Consider the following 19,112-nt stretch of genomic DNA (forward strand, 5'->3'; position numbering starts at 1 on the left):
CCTAATCATGTAATTCTTGTGAGACAATACTACATACATAGAAGCAATGTGAGTTAAGATTTGCATTAAAAACCAGAACAATGACAACAAAGAAGTCCTCACTGCAGTACGTCCACGCGGCACATGGAAGTCCTAGCAGCTAGCCCCCCAGTTTTCTCTACTCAGAACATTAGGATTAAGTCTATTCTCAACGGTTCCACCCCTGAACACAGTGGCTGCCAATTTATCAGGTTGCAGGCACTGAGTTATTTTCTACATTTGGCTCTCATGAGAATGCTGGTACAGGGATTGGATAAACAGTTTTGTATGGGCATACATTGTCATTCCTCTTAATATGCATCTAACAGGGTATTTCTTACCTTACGGCAATGCATGTTTAACTCTTTGAGCAACTGTCAAACTGTTTCCCTGAATCATTACTGGTTCTGCATATGAAGGTTCCACTTCCCAATATCCCTGGCTACACTTTCCACTGTCTTATTTATCATAGCTATTCTGGCTAGCAGTAGTGCGGAGGTATCTCCCAGGGATTTTTAAAGTTGCCTTCTCTCAGTGACTAGTGATGCTGAGTCTCTTTTCATGTTTGAGATGTGCGCGTATCTTCTTCACTTAAATGCCTATTCATATTGTTTGACTGAGTTGTCCATGCTAAACAGTTACCTCAACTTGGCTAATCCTAATATTCAGAAACACAGTCTTTTTCCTGCAGCTTTGATACGATGATATATAAATTCATAAAATGGAGGGAGAGATATAAACAAAGTGGCTATTTATTTAGCCACTCATAGAAACTGTATACACATTATCTGTATTCTATGGAGCAATTCCGTTTCTAGAGAGCTCTTTTGGAGTTGCACTTGCACTCAAATAAGAATAGTAAATGTAAGACGGGCATGGTGGCACATGCCTTTAATCACAGCAAAGGCAGGCAGATCTCTATGAATTTAAGGCCTATCTGGTTCACATAAGGACTGCCAGGACAGCCATGGCTTTATAGTAAGGCCCTGTCTCAAAATAAATAAATATAAACAAACAAACATATGGCTGTGTTGTTTATAAAAACAAAAGAATGACTTATTTGTCAACCAGTAATAATTCTGATTAGATCGATAAACTACATTCACAAATACAAGCATAAACCCCCATCTGATGATAATATTCACTTGCATGAGGGAAAAGAAAAAGAGGAAAATATGTGCATTCTTTTGCTTTTATATGCATATTATACAAATCCAGAGTAGAAAGCTTGGTAGCAAGAATGACAGATTTGAAAGGCGTTTACACATTTCATAGCCTAATGTTACATCAAAATAGTTTTAATTAATAAAAAGGATAGTACGTCAAACGCAATGGCTTTATACTAAGTGAATCACAGATACTGAAAGAGACAAGAACATACCTTTGTGGCTTCCATGATAATTTTGTTAATTTTCTCCTTATCCAATCCTTCCATGCCTGCCTTGTTATCATTTAGTCCCATTCGGAGCAGAAGATCATCTTTGAAGTTGTTCTTTTCCTTTGTGCTATCCATGATGCAAACACAGTGATTTCTTCCTTATTGTCTGCATACAAAATACACATTTCTTTTAAAAATGTCCACAGAAGTGCTGGAGATAGCAGCCATTAAGTAGAGTGCTCGAACAGCATCCAAGAGCAGTGGCACACACTTGTAATCTTAGCACTAGAGAGCTGCAGAGGAAGAGTCAGAAATTTAAGGTCATCTTCCGCTATATAATAAATTTAGGGCTAATTCAAGCTACATGCAACCCTGTCTGCAAAAGCAAAAACATTTCTTTTTTAAAGATTTACTTATTTCGTTCATGTATACGAAGTACACTGTCTTCAGACACACCAGAAGAGGGCATCGGATCCCATTTCAGATGGTTGTGAGCCACCATGTGGTTACTGGGATTTGAACTCAGGACCTCTGGAAGAGCAGCAGTCAGTGCTCTCAACCACTGAGCCATCTCTCCAGCCCTTACACAGGCATTTCTTAGTTCTTGAAAACTTACATCTCAGCTGGAGGTGGTGGTGCACACCTTTAATCCCAGCACTTGGGAAGCAAAGGCAGGGGGATGGATCTCAGTGAGCTCGAGGCTGGCCGGGATACAGAGTGAGTTTCAGGGAAGTCATAGTTACACAGAGAAACCCTGTCTTGACCCTCTCCACCCCCAACCAAAACTAAAACCTACTCAAATCTTTTCCATTATCCTAAGCTTTTTCTTTCTGGAAACAAGGAATGAATATTTCCTGCATGTTTTGTGCCAGCTAAGTTGTTTGCTGCCCTGTATATGTGTGCTAACTAGCCCTAAAGGACAAATGTTACTACTCCAGATATAAAAAGAGGAGTCTCAGAACATGTCTGCTAACATGAACTTGCTGGAAAATGACTACACATTTGCTAAAAAAAAAAAAACCCTAGTCTTCATACATTTTTTTTCTGTAGAAACTCTTTTCATGTCTTCCCCACCCATCCAAATACCCTTTCATTCTCTCATTAAAAAACAAACAAAAAGATCCCTATCAAACAAAAATCTCAGAAACACACACACACACAAAACCAAATTAAACAAGCAAAAGACCAGTAAGACAAAAAAAAAAAAAAAAAAAAAAAAAAAAAAAAAAAAAAAAAAAAAAAGAAAAGACCAGTTGAAGTAATTTGAGACAAAAAGTCTACAAATCATTGAGTTCAATTTGTGTTGGACATCTACTGCTGGGTGTAGGGCCTACCCTGAAGTATGATTAATACACCTAGTGAAACTCCATTGGGGAAAATGTGTTTTCAGTTGCAAGCAGATATCAAGTACAGAGAGCTTCTTGGGAAGGGTTGGGGACTCGGATCCTCTTCTCCTTCTCAGCAACGGGAACTTGTACAGGCAGTGTGTGAGGTCACAGTTCCTCTGAATTTATATGTCAATCTGTCCTGTTCGGAGGACCCTGTTTTACTAGACTTATCCGTCCTCTCTATCTCTTCCATTCCTTCTGCATTTTCTTCTATATAGTTCCCTGAGTCCTAAGGGAATGGTTTGATGAAGACATCCATTGAAGACACTGCTCCAAAGTCTTTTATACTTTCTGCATCCTGTCCAGTCTTGGTTCTCTGCGTCAGTTCCATCTATTGCACAAAGTTGTTTCTCTGATGATGGCTGAATGAGAGACTTATCTATGGGCATAGCAGAATGTTGTTAGGAGATAGTACACTGCTTTATAAAGTATTTGGTTAGAACAGTGGTTCTCAACCTGTGGCTCTCATCCCCTTTGATGGTTGAACCACCTTTTTACAGGGTTCACCTAAGACCATTAAAAAACGCAGATGTTTACAACTCACAACAGTAGCTAAGCTATGGTTATGCAGTAGCAACAACATTACTTTTATGGCTGGGATCACCACAACATGAGGAACTGTCTTAAAGGGTTGGAGCACTAGGAAGGCTGAGGACGGTTTTATTAGGTTTCCCTTAGGCCCATGGCCCATCTAGTCTGGGGTTCTTGGCCACCACAGTCGTGTTAGAAACAGGTTTCATTTCATGCAGTGTGCTTAAATCCAGTCAGACTGGTGGGTCACTTCTGTGTTAGTGTCACTACTCCAGGGTTTGTCGCTGAGTTGACAGTTCAATTTCTCCCCTGGTAGCAAAGAGTACTTTCCAGCACCACGAACACCAGGCATTCAGGTTGAAGTCTCTAGGTAGACACCAGCTCTACCTTCCCATGTTTGATGAATTATACAAGTGCTGTATCAGTAATAGGGACTCACCAACGGTTTTGGAAAACAACAAATAGCTTTGGCAATAGCCTGAGATGTTTGGCAATTTCTTTGGTGTCACTTGGCCAATGATTTAAATAGATGTAACCTATTGCTGGGACTGGAGGTTTGACTTGGTGGCTTAAGAGTCTAGTGGGGGCATTGTCTCTTACTGATGACACCTCTTGGATTTCTTTCATAACTGTATATATTTTAAGAAGCTTCTATAGTAGTAGGTTTCCACATGGGCCCCTCAGATGGCTTTTAGTGTCAGCTGTCCCTCCCACATTCTCTCCCTCCTTTCTCTTCTCCCCCTCCCCATTTAGTCCTCTACTCCAGGAGGGCTCCCTCTTACCACTGTCCCTTTATAACAATGTATCCTAAATGCCCTTCCCTGGGAGACCCTCTATCCCTGTTCTTTACTCAGTACCTAACCTCTGTGGTTGTACAGACTGTAGAACACACATAAAAGCTAAGACCCACATATAAGAGAAAACATACCATATTTCTCTCTTTGGGTCTGGGTTTCTAGATCCACCCATTTATCTGAAAATTTTAAAAAATGTTTTAAAACAAGCTGAATGTTGCGTCCTGCAAGTGTACCATTTCATTATTTAGGAATGATGGACAACCTGGCTGTTGTAAATCCTGGCTACTATGATCAGAATGCCCATGGACAAGTATCTACGGTAGGATACAGAGGTCCTTTGGGGTTTTCCCCAGAGTGATCTAGCTCAATCTTCAAGGGGAACGATTTCCAGATTTCCAAGGAACCACCACACTGATTTCCACAGTGGCTATATAGTTTGCACTCTCATCAGTAATGAGGGTTCACCGTACCCCACATCTTCACAAGTGTGAGCTGTATTAGTTTTATTGATCGTGGTCAATGTGACTGGTGTAAGGTGAAATCAGAAAGTAGTTTTGATCTGCATTTCCCGATGACTAAGGATGTTAAAAATTTCTTTAAGTGCGTCTCAACCTTTTGTTTTTGATCTTTTGAGAACTCTGTTTAGTTCTGTACTCCATTTTCAAATTGGGACACACACATACTCAGATATGTAATTAATACAGATATTTTCACGTTGTGTGGCCTGTTGCTTTGCACAACTGAAGTGTCCTTGGCCTTACAGAAGCTCTTCAGCTTTATGAGGTCCCATTGTTGGTCTTAGTGCCTGAGCTTGTAGTGTCTTGTTAAGTGTTTTCCTGTGTCATGAGTTCTACTCTATTTCCCACCTCTCTTATCAGGATAAGGGCCTTACATTGAGGTCCATTTGGAGTTGTTTTGTGCAGGATGATAAATACGGATCTATTTACAATCTTCTGCATGCAGTCATCTGGTTTAACACCACCATTTGCTGAAGAGACTATCTCCCCACCCCGCCCCCAACTGTACATTTCTGGTTTCTTTGTTTCAAAAAAAAAAAAAAAAATCAGGTATCCATAGGTGTGTGGACTTTAATCCGAGTCTTCAATTCAATTCCATTAATCAATGTCTGTTTTTATACCAATCCATGATGTTTTTGTTAATATGGCAAATATTAATGCAAAATATTAATATAATGTAGTCCTACTTGAGATTGGAGATAGTGATTATGTCTAATAGTTACTTTATTAATCAGAATTGTTTTATTTTAGATATCATATTTTTTGAGTTTCTATATAAAACTGAAAATTTTTTTTCAATGTTGTGAAGAAAAGTGTTGAAATTCTGATGGGAATCGTGTTGAATCTGTAGTTGCTTTTTCATTACACTAATCCCATCAATCCATGAGCACGAGAGATCTATCCAGCTTCTGGTATCTAATGTATTTCTTCAATGTCTTAAAGTTTTCATTGTACAAGTCTTTCACTTGCCTGATTAGAGTTACCCCAAATACTTTTTTGAGGCTATTGTGAAAGGTATTATTTCCCTGTTTTCTCGGTTTGACAGTTGTATGTAGGAATGCTTCTCACCTTTGTGTTTTGTATCCTGTTACTTTACTGAAAGTGTTTATCAGATGTGAAAATTTCCCAGTGGAGTTTTTAATGCCTATTATGTACAGAATCATATTATCTGCAAATAAAAAACACTGACTTTTTTTTTTCTATTTATATCTCCCTGGTCTCCTTGAGTTGATATAACGCTCTAGCTAAGATGTCAAGTACCGTATGACTAGGTGTGGAGAGAGTGGGCAGTCTTCTCTTGGTCCTCATTTCAGTACAAATGTGAAGTTTCTGTTGGCACAGGCTGCAACACATTGCTGTGACACACCTTATCATGTTGAGTGATGTCCTTTGTGTCCCTAGTTTCTCCAGGATTTTTAACAATGGGATGATGGATTTTTGTCAAAGGCCTTTCTGCATCTAATGAGATGGTCATGTGGTTTTTATCTTTTGGTCTGTTTATGTGGTGCATTACATGTATTGATTTATGTATCTTGAACTATCTCTGCCTTTCTGGGTTGAAGCCAAATTAATCAGATAATGGAGCAATAATTTTGATGTGTTCTTAGATTTGGTTTGCAAGTATTTTATTGACTTTTTTGCACCCTGTTCATAAAGGATATTGGTTTGTAATTCATTTTGTTGGTCTTTGTACAGTTTAGGTATTGGGATAATTATGGCTTCATAAAAAGAATCAGGGAATGTTACTTCTGTTTCTACTTTGTAGAATAATTTAAGGAGTACTGACTTTTCTTTTTTGAAGGTCTAATAGAATTATGTGTTGAGTCCCACTGTCTCTGAGCTTTTTGGAACAGAAAACTTTTAATTACTGCTTCTATTTATGAGTCTGTTTAACTTTCTTATCTGATCTTGATTTAAGTTTGGAAGGCCATATGTACAAAGACAAGTATCCATTTCTTTTATGTTTTCAGTGCAGTAGATTACAGATTTTTTAAGTATGTCCTTATTCTCTGGTGTCTGGTGTCATGCCTACTTTCCATCTCTGACTATATTAATTAGGATCCTCTCTCTCCTTCTACTAGTTACTTTGGCTGTGGCCTCATCAATCTTATTGATTTTCTCAAAAGAACAAACTCTTCCTGTCATTGATTCTTTGACTTCAGCCGTTAGTTTATTTTTTGCCATCTTCTTTTGAGTGTTATTTTGTTGTGTTGTGTTCTAGAGCCTTCAGGTGTGGTACTAAGTTACTAATATGAGATCTATCCTTTTTTTTTTTTTGATGAAGACACTTAGTGGCATCAACTTGCCTCTCAGAACTGACTTCATCCTGGCCACTAGGATAGGATGTGTTGTGTTTTCAATTTCAATCAATTCTTCTTGATTTCTGTCTTGACTAATTTTTTTATTCCACAGTGAGTTGCTCAGTGTCTATGAGTTTGTATGCTTTCAGACATTGATGATATCCAGACTTAATCTATGTTGGTCAGATAGGATGCAGGATCTTATTTCAATTTTCTTGTGTCTGTTGAGACTTACTGCTTTGTGTACAAGTACATAGTCAGTTTTTGAGAAAGTTCTATAAGCTTCTGAGAAGAAAGTATATTCTTTTGTGTTTAGGTGAAATGTTCTGCAAATATCTGTAAATACAGGTCTATTTGATTTGTGACATTTTAACTTCAGCATTCATCTGTTTAGTCTTTGTCTGGATGGCCTGTTTATTGGTGAGTGTGGGGTGCTGAAGTCACCCACTATCACTGTGTGAGGGTCAGTATGTGATTCTGTATGTATGTGAAGCTGTAGTAGTGCTTCATTTATAAACTTGGTGCTCTTGTTAAGCCTCCAATTTTTATCCACAGTGGAAATAAATCCAAATATAAAATAACTACTATACATGCCAATAGCTCTCTATTATATACACTGAGATCTTTACATAGATCTTGATGCCCACTTCTCAATACATACAAAGTATACCTGGGGGCATTAGCTCTCAGCACTGAGATAGGTGTGTGCTCTCAGTGAATGCTCCCAGAATGCTGTGAAAGTGTGGCTGCTGTCTCTCATGGCCTACATCTGAAGGACAGGCTGGTTTTCTGCTTTCATGATTTGAACTCTTTCCCTCCAACTGTTACATCAGACTAATACCATATTTCAGCAATTCTGTTCCTTGACATTGTTCTAGGAAAGCAGACAAATGTAATTCAATTAGAATTTTTCCTTAACAACAATACGAAAGAACTCCTCCATTTGATTTGCCTTGCCCTTTAAATGTTAGAGTACATGAAGAGAAACATGCTGAATGACTATAATTTTACATGTACATTACATATTAACATATCAGTGCCTGCCTAGCACCTCAAGTTTTAGGGTGTCCAGGCAAGTAGGGGAGGGACTTGCAGGGAAGACTGCAGCAGAGAGAGTGAGCTGGATACAGGAGAGGGTAAGAGGGGGTGAACATGACCCAAATTGTTATATACATATACGAAACTGTTAAATAAAAGTGTTTCTAAAAATGTAACATGTCCACAATAGAACTTCCCTGCCCGCTAGCTCCTTTTCTCCTTTCAGATGAGCCCAAGACCTTTCAACTGCCCAAGCACATGGCTTGGGACTCACTCAGGAGCCTTTCTTTTTCACACACCCATATCCAAACTATCAGGAAGTCCTGTGGACTCTTTCAACACACATCCTGAGTGTAACAGCTGCTCACTTTCCTCATCGATGAGATCAATTCGGAAGTCCAACTGATTCTATTTATTTCTCTCCTGACCTCTTCCCTGCAAGAGAAATGGGCATGTGAGTGTGCATGTGTATGTGAGTGTGTGCTCGCACACGGGCATTTTGTGCAGGCTGAAGCTGACGTTAGGTATTTTTCTCATTGCTCTCTACTTTAGACACAGTCTCTAGCTAATTAACCTAAAGCTAATCAACTCTGGCTGCTCTAACTAGTTAGCTTTCTGGGGTGGGGTCCTATCTTTGATTTCTGAGTGCTGGGATTACAGGTGACCACCAGAGTTGACACCTCTCTGGTTTTTCATGTGAGTTCTAGAGATCTGAACTCTGGTCCTCATGGCCAGTGTTCTGCCCACTGAACCATTTCCTCAGCTTCCCAACTGATTTTTTAAAGACACAAATTAGATTGCAGAACTTTATGGCTGAATAGTGTACAATGCCGTTCTATGACTTCCTCTGTTCCAAAGAATGTAGATCTGCTGGGTAGATCCCAGCGATCATGAGGCAGAGGCAGGTGGATCTGTGAGTTCAAAGCCAATCCGTTCTGCACGTTGGGTTCCAGGACAGGATAGATACACAATAAGATGCCATCTGGAAAACAAAGAAACAAACAACAGGCAGAACACCTACAAGGAACGACAGACAGATAAGAATCCAGGCCCTCGCTGTGTCCGAGGCTTGCCTCCTCTTTCAGTGTTCTCTAGCCACAGGTCCTCTTTGCTGGCCCTCAACGAAGTCTGTCACATTCTAGTCTGGAGACCATTGGCACTGTCTAGTCCTGCATGGGACTTCATGTATCGTATCATCTTGGTTAAATTTTCTCATCTCTTTCAAGTCTTGGATGGAACATTGCCTTCTAATTGAGGGCAGTATACCCTGACCTCCCAGTTTTCAACTGAACCTACCTCTTTTTGATTATTGTTACATCAAAGACAAAGTTATTAGACCAAGCTAATAACTATGCCTCGTGTCCTGAATATTCTCCAAAAGCTTAGTCTCTAAGGTTTTGGTGTGAAGAGTGGTATAAATTTTAAGGGAAAGGAGTCTAACATCAGGACCTTGGGTGGGTCATCATGATGTCTCCATCAGTTCCTTACCACAGGTACAAAATACCAATCCTGGACTTGACTCCCCAGAGCTGTGAGCTGAAATAAATAAACCCGTTCTCCTTATAAGGTGCCCAATGTCAGGACAAGACAAAGGTGACTAGTGAATAAAAATACACGAGATTTTAGTGTCTTTGAATCACCAGGAATTTTTTTGACATTATCATCTATGTTACTAACGTGAGTCTCCTTTTGAATTTTATGAGTATTTATCTAACTTTTCAAGTTTTCTTAAATCTCTTATTAGTTCTAGTTATCTTCCTTCTTGTTACTTTTTCAGTGAAATTTCTGGTGAAGATGTTCATATAATATCGCAAGTATAAGGACTTCCCTATTTTTGTAGGAAGTAGTGAGTCTTATTTCAAATGGCTTCCTTAGATCAGCAGATAATGAATGTTAAGGGCTCAGCATGGTGCCTGGTATGTGATTAGCTCAGTTATTCTTGCTGCTGTTATGAATCCTAAGCCCAGCTTCCAGAGCTGTGAAGTGTACTAAAGTCTTACTTCTCTCTAGGTAAAGACTATAAAGGGCCAGGGTAAACATCCCCAAGGAAAACTGAAAGTTCACAGACAACACAGGTGGATTTTGTTTATACTCAAATAAGTTTCTATGCTATGGTTACTAAGCATCATCAATAGAAAAAAACCACATTAAGCGGATACGACTGCAACCTTGAAAAGAACGATGGTTGACATTTTTATAGCCTGAAGTTACAGGATATAGTCTGCTTCACTCAGACGCACATAGAAATGCACAGTTCTCAGTGTGCTGACTAAAGAACAACCCACTTCTGTAAAACAAAACAAAACAGAAGTGTGCAGCTCAAAGGAAGGAATTCTTGGTTCCTGTGGTTCGGGACAGTGGTTGAAGAACACATTTTCTTTGGAAATCTTCGAATTCTTCCCAGTCTGATCCTATTGCTGACTAGTCACATTACCACTTAAAAACACAGAGCAAACCCTATGCTTTTGCTGGTCATAAAGACAGAAACGTGCAATGTTTCAAAAAAGCAGACAGTGGGAAGGGACACAGGGAAAGAGACATGAAGGGAAATAGAGCCGAGGCAGGCTCCTGTGTGGAGTGTGCTTTCTTTCCAATATAGTATGAAGAACCAAGCCCCATATGGAGAAAACCTCAACATATATTAGACTATTATTTTTACAACTCCCAGATGTTCAAGTATTTGTTTTCATCAGCAGATTAAATACCTCGCTCAAAACTATAAACTGCAATTATTCTTTTGCCATCCAATTTAAAACACAGTGAACTGAGATTATTCTAAAGTTAAGTCTTCAAATTAATAATCAAATAATTATTAATAACCATAAATCCCTTTTCATTTTTACTTATTATAAGTTATACCTCAAACTTTAAAGATAAGTCACAACCCTAAGACATTAACAGATTATTTTTCCAGGTTTCTGTCAAACTATTTTACACACTCATAAATGAAACCATATGTCTATCGTTTTATATAATGGGAATGAAAACACAGATACAACATTGTGTTTTCAAAATTTCAAAACACTTGGCATTTTGAATTCATTTGAATTCATCTCTTAAATCTTTGTTAAAGGAGCTGAGGATTATGTCAGTAGCATGAGGCTTGCTTAATAAACTCGAGGTCCTAAGTTCAGTCCTGAGCACTAAAGCGGGGGAGGAGGGGTCAAAACTAATTTAGCCTGAATAATTTTTTCCATTTATATGTATCATATAGAAATGATGCAAATAACAAAGCCCTGTAGGTTCTAAACCAAGAGCATGGATGTAAACAAACAAACAAACAAACTCTCAAGTTTTTAACAGAGACAAAAAACTGTTTCTGAGGACCTATGGTGGTTTGGAGGAGAATGGCCCCTAGAGCTCACGTTTGAATGCCAGGTTCTCAAGTGATGGCCTGATTAGGAAGAATTAGGTTGATGGCCTCGGAGGAGGTGTGTCACTGGGGGTGGGTTTGAGGTTTCACAAAGCTTATGCCAGGCCCAGTCAGTCTGTCTCCCCACATCCCTTCTCTGACTGCAGCTTGCAGATCAGACATGAGTTCTCAGCTACGGCTACAGCAGTGCCATACCTGCCTGCTGCTGCCATCCCCCCAAACCTGCACGCAAGCTCCCCATTAAATGTCTTCTTTAAAAGGTGGCTTGGTTATGTCTCATCACACCAATAGGACAGTAACTACTAATTTACTCTTATTGATTTAGGGACAAGGTCTCTCCCTCACTATGTAGCCTAAATAGTCTTGACGGTGAGCCTCTTAGCGCCTGTACTTCCAGACTGGTGGGGTTACAAATGTGCAGCACCACACCTAATTCACATATTCTCTGACTGCCATTAGCCTATTTATTTAGCTGGTTCCAGTGAAGAATGGGATAGAAGCCAGTCGAAATATCCACTCTTATCGACTTACCCCTACAGAGATATAATTGGAAGCTACCTTCCTTTCGGTCCCAAGCTGTCCTTGAACTTTGGATCCTCCTTCCGGAGTGCTGAGATACAGATAAGTCCAGGAAATCTATCTCCTTTAGTATAGAACAAGAAGTTCTGAAACCCATCAGTTCTAAAGGCCCCTCTTAAGTCCAGGTAATGCGTTCCTATTTTGCTAATGAGCTGCATGCTTTGTAAAGGATTCCTGTCTCTGTAACAGTGAAATCACACCCAGGAAAAGAAGCCAGCAAGATTTAAAACTATGAAAAGCTAAATTTTTGGTGTATCTCTCTCTCTCTCTCTCTCTCTCTCTGTGTGTGTGTGTGTGTGTGTGTGTGTGTGTGTGTGTGTATAGGTGAGCACTCGCTCACTTGCATGTTTGTGTGTGCAGGTGTATACTTGTGAGTATGTGGTAGCCAAAGAACCACCTTAGGTATCAGTTCCTCAGGCAGCATCTGTGTCCATGTGGTTGTGTATGTAGAGGTCAGAGAACAATCACTCATCAGGCACCTTCCACCTTTGCTTCAGAGTTTCTGGTTGGCCAAGCAGGCAAGACTAACTGGCCAGGCTTCCCAGAATTCCATCATCCAGAATGCCTGGCAGTTCACATGGGTTCTGGGGATCTGAACTCGGGTCCTCACATGTACAAGGAAACCATTTTACCTACTGAGCCATCACCCAAGCCCTGTTTCTCACTGGCCTGGAACTCATCATTGATGGCTAGGCAGTGGGCTCCAGCATAGATGCCTGGCTTTTTTTTTTTTTTTAAACATGGATTCTTAGGATCAAACTCAGATTTACCAATTGAGCTATCTCCCCAGTCAGCAAATGTATATAATGTGTATTTTACAGAAGTTCACTATTTTGAGGATTGTTGACGCTAGGGAAGCTAGCACGAAGAGGCAGGTTGACAAGTTCTTAGCTATTTGATCATGGCAGCAAAAATATCTGTCCATATCAAGGAAATGCTGAGCGGATGAATTCTGTTTTATTTGAGATTCGTGGCAAGGTACACACATTCTACAGGATGCGTACATACGTCCTTAGAAGAGGATAGAAAGAAAGCTTCTCCTATAGTATTTTTCTGATACTGTATTGTTACAATATTTAATTTTATAACCTATAAATTTATCATTCAAATATAAAATGACCAATGAAGGTTAGGTGATAGACAGGGTTATGTTATTAATGAGGAACTGAGTTATTATGCTACAGTCTAAGTTATTGGAAGGAAACAAGTACCTACTAAACTTAAGCTGTTAGTTAGTTGCAAGCTGTTCTTTTCTTGTTCTTTCACATCTCCCTCTTGTAGACAGCTCTGAGGCTACTTCTGAGTCCTAACCTTGACATGGCTTTCTGGTTTGCTGCTGTTGATTTCTAAGTTTTCCCTTGGTACTATCAGTGTATGGCAGAGGCGTCAAACTCCTTAACAACATAATCCTTTTCAAAGGAGAGCTTAGATACAGGTCAGATTGACGCTTTGCTTTCTAATGTGCACTGCTCTATAATTTTGTGCATATCTACCATTAACATGACAGAAAGCAGACTACTCAGCGTAACCTTCATTTCCTTTATCCTCTAAATTCTTTAGCAATGTCTGGATGGGGCCAGCGAGAGCATTGGGTAAAAGCACTTGCCACATTAGCCTAGAAGTCAGGGTGGAAGAAGAAATGACTTCTCGAACTTGTCCTCCATGTACTGCTGCTCCTCTGTAACAGAGGTCTGTCTTTTGAATGTCAGCACTCTCTCTGGGAACAAATTCTTCAGTAACTGTATGCAATGCTTTAGGGTATGAGCTCTTCCACCGACTACTAAAACCACAGCTCTCTCAGAAGGGTCACTTCACAAAAATCAGCACACAAGGGAGTGCAAGGCAGATCACAAAGTCACCTAAAAGATTAAGCAATCTGCCAAGGCTTGGGGCATACACCTGTAATCCTGACACCTGGAAGATGGAGGCAGAAAGATAGCAGGTTCAAGGCTAGCCTGGGCTAATGGTCAGAGCCTCCAAAACATAGCAAGTTTTATTTTTTTTAAAGCAATATAAAGAGTTCAGAATAACAGGATAAAACATGGAACTATCAATACATACTACTGCCACCACCACCAATAACAATAATACATATTAATAAAAGAATCCACCAATCTAAATGAAGTGTGGATATAAGGAAAAGCAAGCAAGGATAAAAACTGGCAATGCCTGTTCAAACGTCCACCCCTATAGTACTAACCTTCTGGTATGTTAATTTCCTTTAGAAGACAGAAGTTGAGGTTTGGTAAGGGCATGGAGACTAGCTTTGAGAGGAAGGCTAGCAATTGTCATCGGGCCTGGGAAACCTGGAAGGATTCAGGGGCTCCTAGAAGACTGAGGTGGGAACCAGAATGGAGATGAGCAACAGGCGAGAGGATCGGGAAGCAGCTCCATGTTACGGTGTCTGATTTGCACAAGGCTCTGAGTTCCATTCCCAGCACAGAAAACAATAAGAAACAAAACGAGGAAACCCACCCCATAGGCATGCTTCCCTGTCTAGTCATTCAGTTAGTTACTAAGTAATCCTCACGTCTGCCTATTATAGCTTTCCTAACAACCTGTCACTGACAGGTACAGATGACCACAAGAGGAGCAACAGAGACTCATAATATACAACGCCTTGAACAGCAGCAATGCAAGGAGAAAGGAATTATGAGAGAAAGGAATACCAGCATAAGCAAGAAGAACTTCTATGTCTAGGCTGGAGAGCTGGCTCAGTGGTTCAGTGCACTGACAGCTCTTCCAAAGGTCCTGAGTTCAATTCCCAGCAACCACATGGTGGCTCATAACCATCTGTAATGAGATCTGATGCCCTCTTCTGGTGTGTCTGAAGACAGCTACAGTGTACTCACATGAAATAAATTAATTAAGTCTCCCCCCAGCCCCCCAAAATCTGTGGTTATTGGGCTGTGGGATTATCTTTATGCTAAGATTAGAGACTAAAATGGTCGAACATCAATTATAAAATGCTACTTTCAATCACATAAATTTTATGTTCTGCACTGGAAAAGTGTGTCTATCACTTTAAAATCTTTACAAATCCTCTTAAAGTTTATTACAGATTACTAAGCTTGGGTTGCTTACACCGATTAGGAGCCTACCTACGTGTTAGGATCAAAGTCCAACTGGAAACCATTAGTTTGCAAGGCATACATGCCAAATGAAATCAGTCTGTTTTGTGTGCCAATACAAATGGTAAGTGACCCCTACATTATGCATATGCTTGCTTTTTATGTATTTATAATTAACTTCTGTGAATATATTTACAAGGGTATTATATTCTTTATAATGTTATTAATACTAAAGATAAGTTGCATGGGAGTTTCCTGAAAAACCTTTATATTTCTGAAACTACAATTTCCATTACTAGAAATGTAGGTAGATGGATTTAGTACATTTTATATAAATTAATATCTGCTTGGATACACTTCTACATAAGTTGTGCTTAGAACAGCACAACCGAGACGCATGCTCAGTGAAGAAAAACTATTATAGCAATAGTCCTATTATGCAAATATTTATTTATTAATACACATACAAAGTCATGGTTATTACAGATTAATCTACTCAGAATTAAGACCCAAGACTGTTCACTTCCTTGGAACCTAAGGCAAATCACCATAATGTTAGCAGATTTCAAGATTTTTAGTGGTACTGAGAGGAACCTTGACAGAGGCTACAACGACCCATTAACCAGAATAGGAAAACAAAAAACAAACGCAAAATAGTGCAGGTTAAATTGGAAAGTCAGAGAAGCTTAAGTGGACGCTTTGTAAAACTTAGGTGTTTCTAAGCTTCATGTTGGGCATCGTAGCTCACAGTGGGTGGGGGCAGGGACAGGAAGATCTTTGTATGTGAGAGGCCAGCCAGAGACACATAGTGGAGCAGTCTCAGAAAAAATTTTTGTCCAGAATTTTATCTACAGATCATACCAAACAAGCCATCAAGACTAGTAAGTTTTGATTTTAATTCTACTGTATGGTAATAAGACCAGGAAACACAAATGATCTTTTCTTAAATATTCTAAATAAGCATTGTTTTAACTAGGGCAGCTTTGAGCAAATGGCCAGAGAGCCAGTATTAAGATTAGATAAGAGAATTATCACTATCAGGTGACAGGAGAAAGTGCTAGCTCCTTTTAACTTAAAAAAACAGCAGTTTAAAAAGTAGTGACATATGCAATTTTAAGTCTAGTTTTCTGCTATAATTTCCTTGAAAATAGGAATCCAACTCCTGTCTACTTTTTTTAAACTTTACTATATTTAAATTCCCAAAATTAATTAAATTAATTAAATTAAAATAATTTAGTTAAAGTATTAAAATTATTTTTTAAAAGGTTGAAAACAGTTAAAAATTTGTTGATCAATGGAACTCAAATTCTAGTGAGACTATGTAATATATGCTGTTTAATACATACATTTATGTCTTTATCATATGCTAGTATGTTTTTTAAAAGGATGGTTAGTATCTGTGTGGGACATATCAATAACTTTTTATAACTATGTTACTCCTCGGAACGTCCCCTCCCATCTTATACAGTTTAAAACTGACCATAATGGAAGCAATATGCACTAGACAGGCTGCTTCTATTCAAACACACACACACACACACACACACACACCAGCCTTAAATACCACACTCTTGGGGAAAACTCATTACAGCCTTGGCTGGCCAACTATCCGTTTCTCTTTGCAAGCTGAGAATTGAAGAGAAGGAGAGCGCAAAGACCAGATAAAAGACACCACCCCCAGGGGTGGACAGAAAAACACCAAGGCCCCATCTTAAGGTTCCAAAACACACAAAACCAGCTGAGGATTCCGAGATTTCTGAAATAATCTTTTTAATATTGGACATAATTTAAATGTATTAGTGCCTCTTCTGGTCGGAAGAGAATTGCCAAGAAAAGCAATGATAGTACCCGACTGGGTCAGCCATATAATAAGTCGTATGACTGCTGTTCCCTGTGTGACTCATTCTGAACCATGATGGTCCACCACCATCTCCTTCTGGAGCCAGTCTGCTGAAGCTACTCAGCTGGAAACTGTTTGGCTTGAAGCAAGGAGAGAACTCAGACACACTACGATGGAGTGTAATCTAATACAAGCTTTATGAAGGACAATATTACAGTGTAAATTAGGAATTCCAGCAGGACATTGTAGAAAATCTAACCCCCAAAGAGATTCAGCCAAATGCACAAACAGACAAAGCAAAACAGCAACAACAAATGTCTAGAAACGAAATAGTATTTTATTTTATTTTTTCACATTGGTGTAGATGCATGGGAATGTGTTATACAATCCTTTTCGGTTGATGGCAGTTGTAGTACAATTGTCATCATGCATCCTAACATGAAGAATGGGGAGGTGGCCAAGTGGCTGACACTTGTAATCCCAGTATTTGGAAAACTAAGGCAGGAGGATTGGCAACAGGACTAGGCCAGCTTGGGCTACTACCACATAAAGTGTTGTCTCAAAAAACTAAAAAGCAGACCAACCAACCAAACACCCACAGAACAAACAAACCAAGAAAACCCTACAACATAAGAATATGGACACCGACAGTGTGGGGGAGAAACGCTAGTTACTTCTCTCAGTCGTGAAGAAAAAAAAATGTAGAGGAAGCAAGAACACTGATAACCCTACGCTGAAAGTTAATTTACATGACTGAATTTGAGGAGGTGCTAAGACACTTTAACTAGTAAAAATAATACACCCATGCAGATATTGGGGCGGGGTGTTCCATATAAAATGACTGAAGAAAACTTGAATGATCATCAGTTCTAACACCACCTAGGTAACTATTCCAGTCATGAAAACACAGCTATCAACACAGCTGTATTACTAACATCTATTCAGCTCATCTCTTGGTAAGACTTGTTTGTTTAGTTTAGTGAGACAGCCTCTAGCGAAGCTGGGGTAGAGGTGTTGAGCAGCTTGTTTTGCAGACAGGTACGGTTCGTTGACTACACCTCTATCAATTTCACGTTAACAGCTTTAGTTTGAAGTTTGCAAAATAGTGGTTCTTCAATTTTTAACTGGTCATACTTTTTAAGAGGTGGGAATAATTTTAATAAAGAGCAGCTACATTTCCAGGTTAGCTAAGAAGGCCTTATTTAACTCAAAATGCACCTCTATTATAATGATTACTGTAGGGACATGGAACACACAGGCTTTGCTATGGACTGATCAGTAAAATGGCAAACATTTTTATTTCCAACACTTCTAGTGATTTCTGGATGTTGATGGTGGAAACACAAGGTCCAAGGCGGCCTTGGGACTGCTATTCATTCGGCGTGGTTCCTGTTAGAAGTAGGTGAGGTGGAAGAACCGGGAGAAAGAGCTGAGGGAAAATTCAGGCGGGATAAGCGTGAACTCTGAAATCTGGATGCGTGGGGCTCAACCCCCAAATTCAGCTTTACTCTGGCTTTTGGAAAAACTTTTAACCTTTCTGTGCTTAGGCTTCTTCATCTAAGATATTATAAATAAAAGGTAATCATAAGCTCTAAAGCACTGACTTTGGGCAAAATAAGACGGTAGACGAGGAAAATGGGAAATGCTAAAAATTCAGAGGCTGAATTAAAAGCGGTGTGGCGTGCATACCTTATCTATAGAACACACTGTCTTATATAATGGCTTGGAGGCACTTGTCTATAGAATTATTGTTATACACTCCCTCCCAGTGAGGTACTAAAAAGCACAGAAAAATGTTTATATGGACTTGGCAGTAAAAGACTTAGGTTCAGAAGGCAGAAAAGGGTTTATATAGACTTGGACATAAAAGAGACCTAGAGGAGCTAGAGAGGTGGCTCAGCGGTTAAGAGCACTGGCTGCTCTTCCAGAGGTCCTGGGTTCAATTCCCAGCAACCACATGGTGGCTCACAACCATCTGTAATGAGATCCAGTGCCCTCTTCTGGTGTGTCTTGAAGACAGCCACAGTGTACTCATATACATAAAAAAGAGACTGAGAGACTTAAGGTTCAATCTTAACTCTGCTACTTAGTAGCTATGACACACAGGGTAAGTTACTCGGCCTCCCAGTGCTTCAGTTCATTATCCTTTATAGGATAGGACCAGCAATGCTCCACTTACATGACTTTTAAAAGTCAGATCATATATTTAAGGGGTCTGGCTAATACAAGTAATACTGTAAGAATGTAATTACGACTTAAGTACATTCACAACTCAAACATT

At 39.4% G+C, this 19,112-nt stretch overlaps 1 protein-coding gene across 2 annotated transcripts in view; it reads right to left on the reverse strand.

Moving 5' to 3' along the window:
• POLK (DNA polymerase kappa) overlaps positions 1 to 19,112 on the reverse strand; it is a 56,416-nt gene that overhangs the window by 34,154 nt on the left and 3,150 nt on the right. Inside the window, exon 2 of one of the 2 annotated variants that reach the window (XM_080925298.1) lies at positions 1,400 to 1,562. In XM_080925298.1, coding sequence (XP_080781424.1) covers positions 1,400 to 1,531 — 132 coding nt within the window. In that variant the 5' untranslated portion in view covers positions 1,532 to 1,562. Of the gene's footprint in view, positions 1 to 1,399; positions 1,690 to 19,112 lie in introns of both variants that reach the window. The other variant, XM_080925299.1, reaches the window with a different exon arrangement.

Source organism: Micromys minutus, assembly GCF_963924665.1.
Source record: "Micromys minutus genome assembly, chromosome: 11".
Classification (NCBI taxonomy): Eukaryota; Metazoa; Chordata; class Mammalia; order Rodentia; family Muridae; genus Micromys; species Micromys minutus.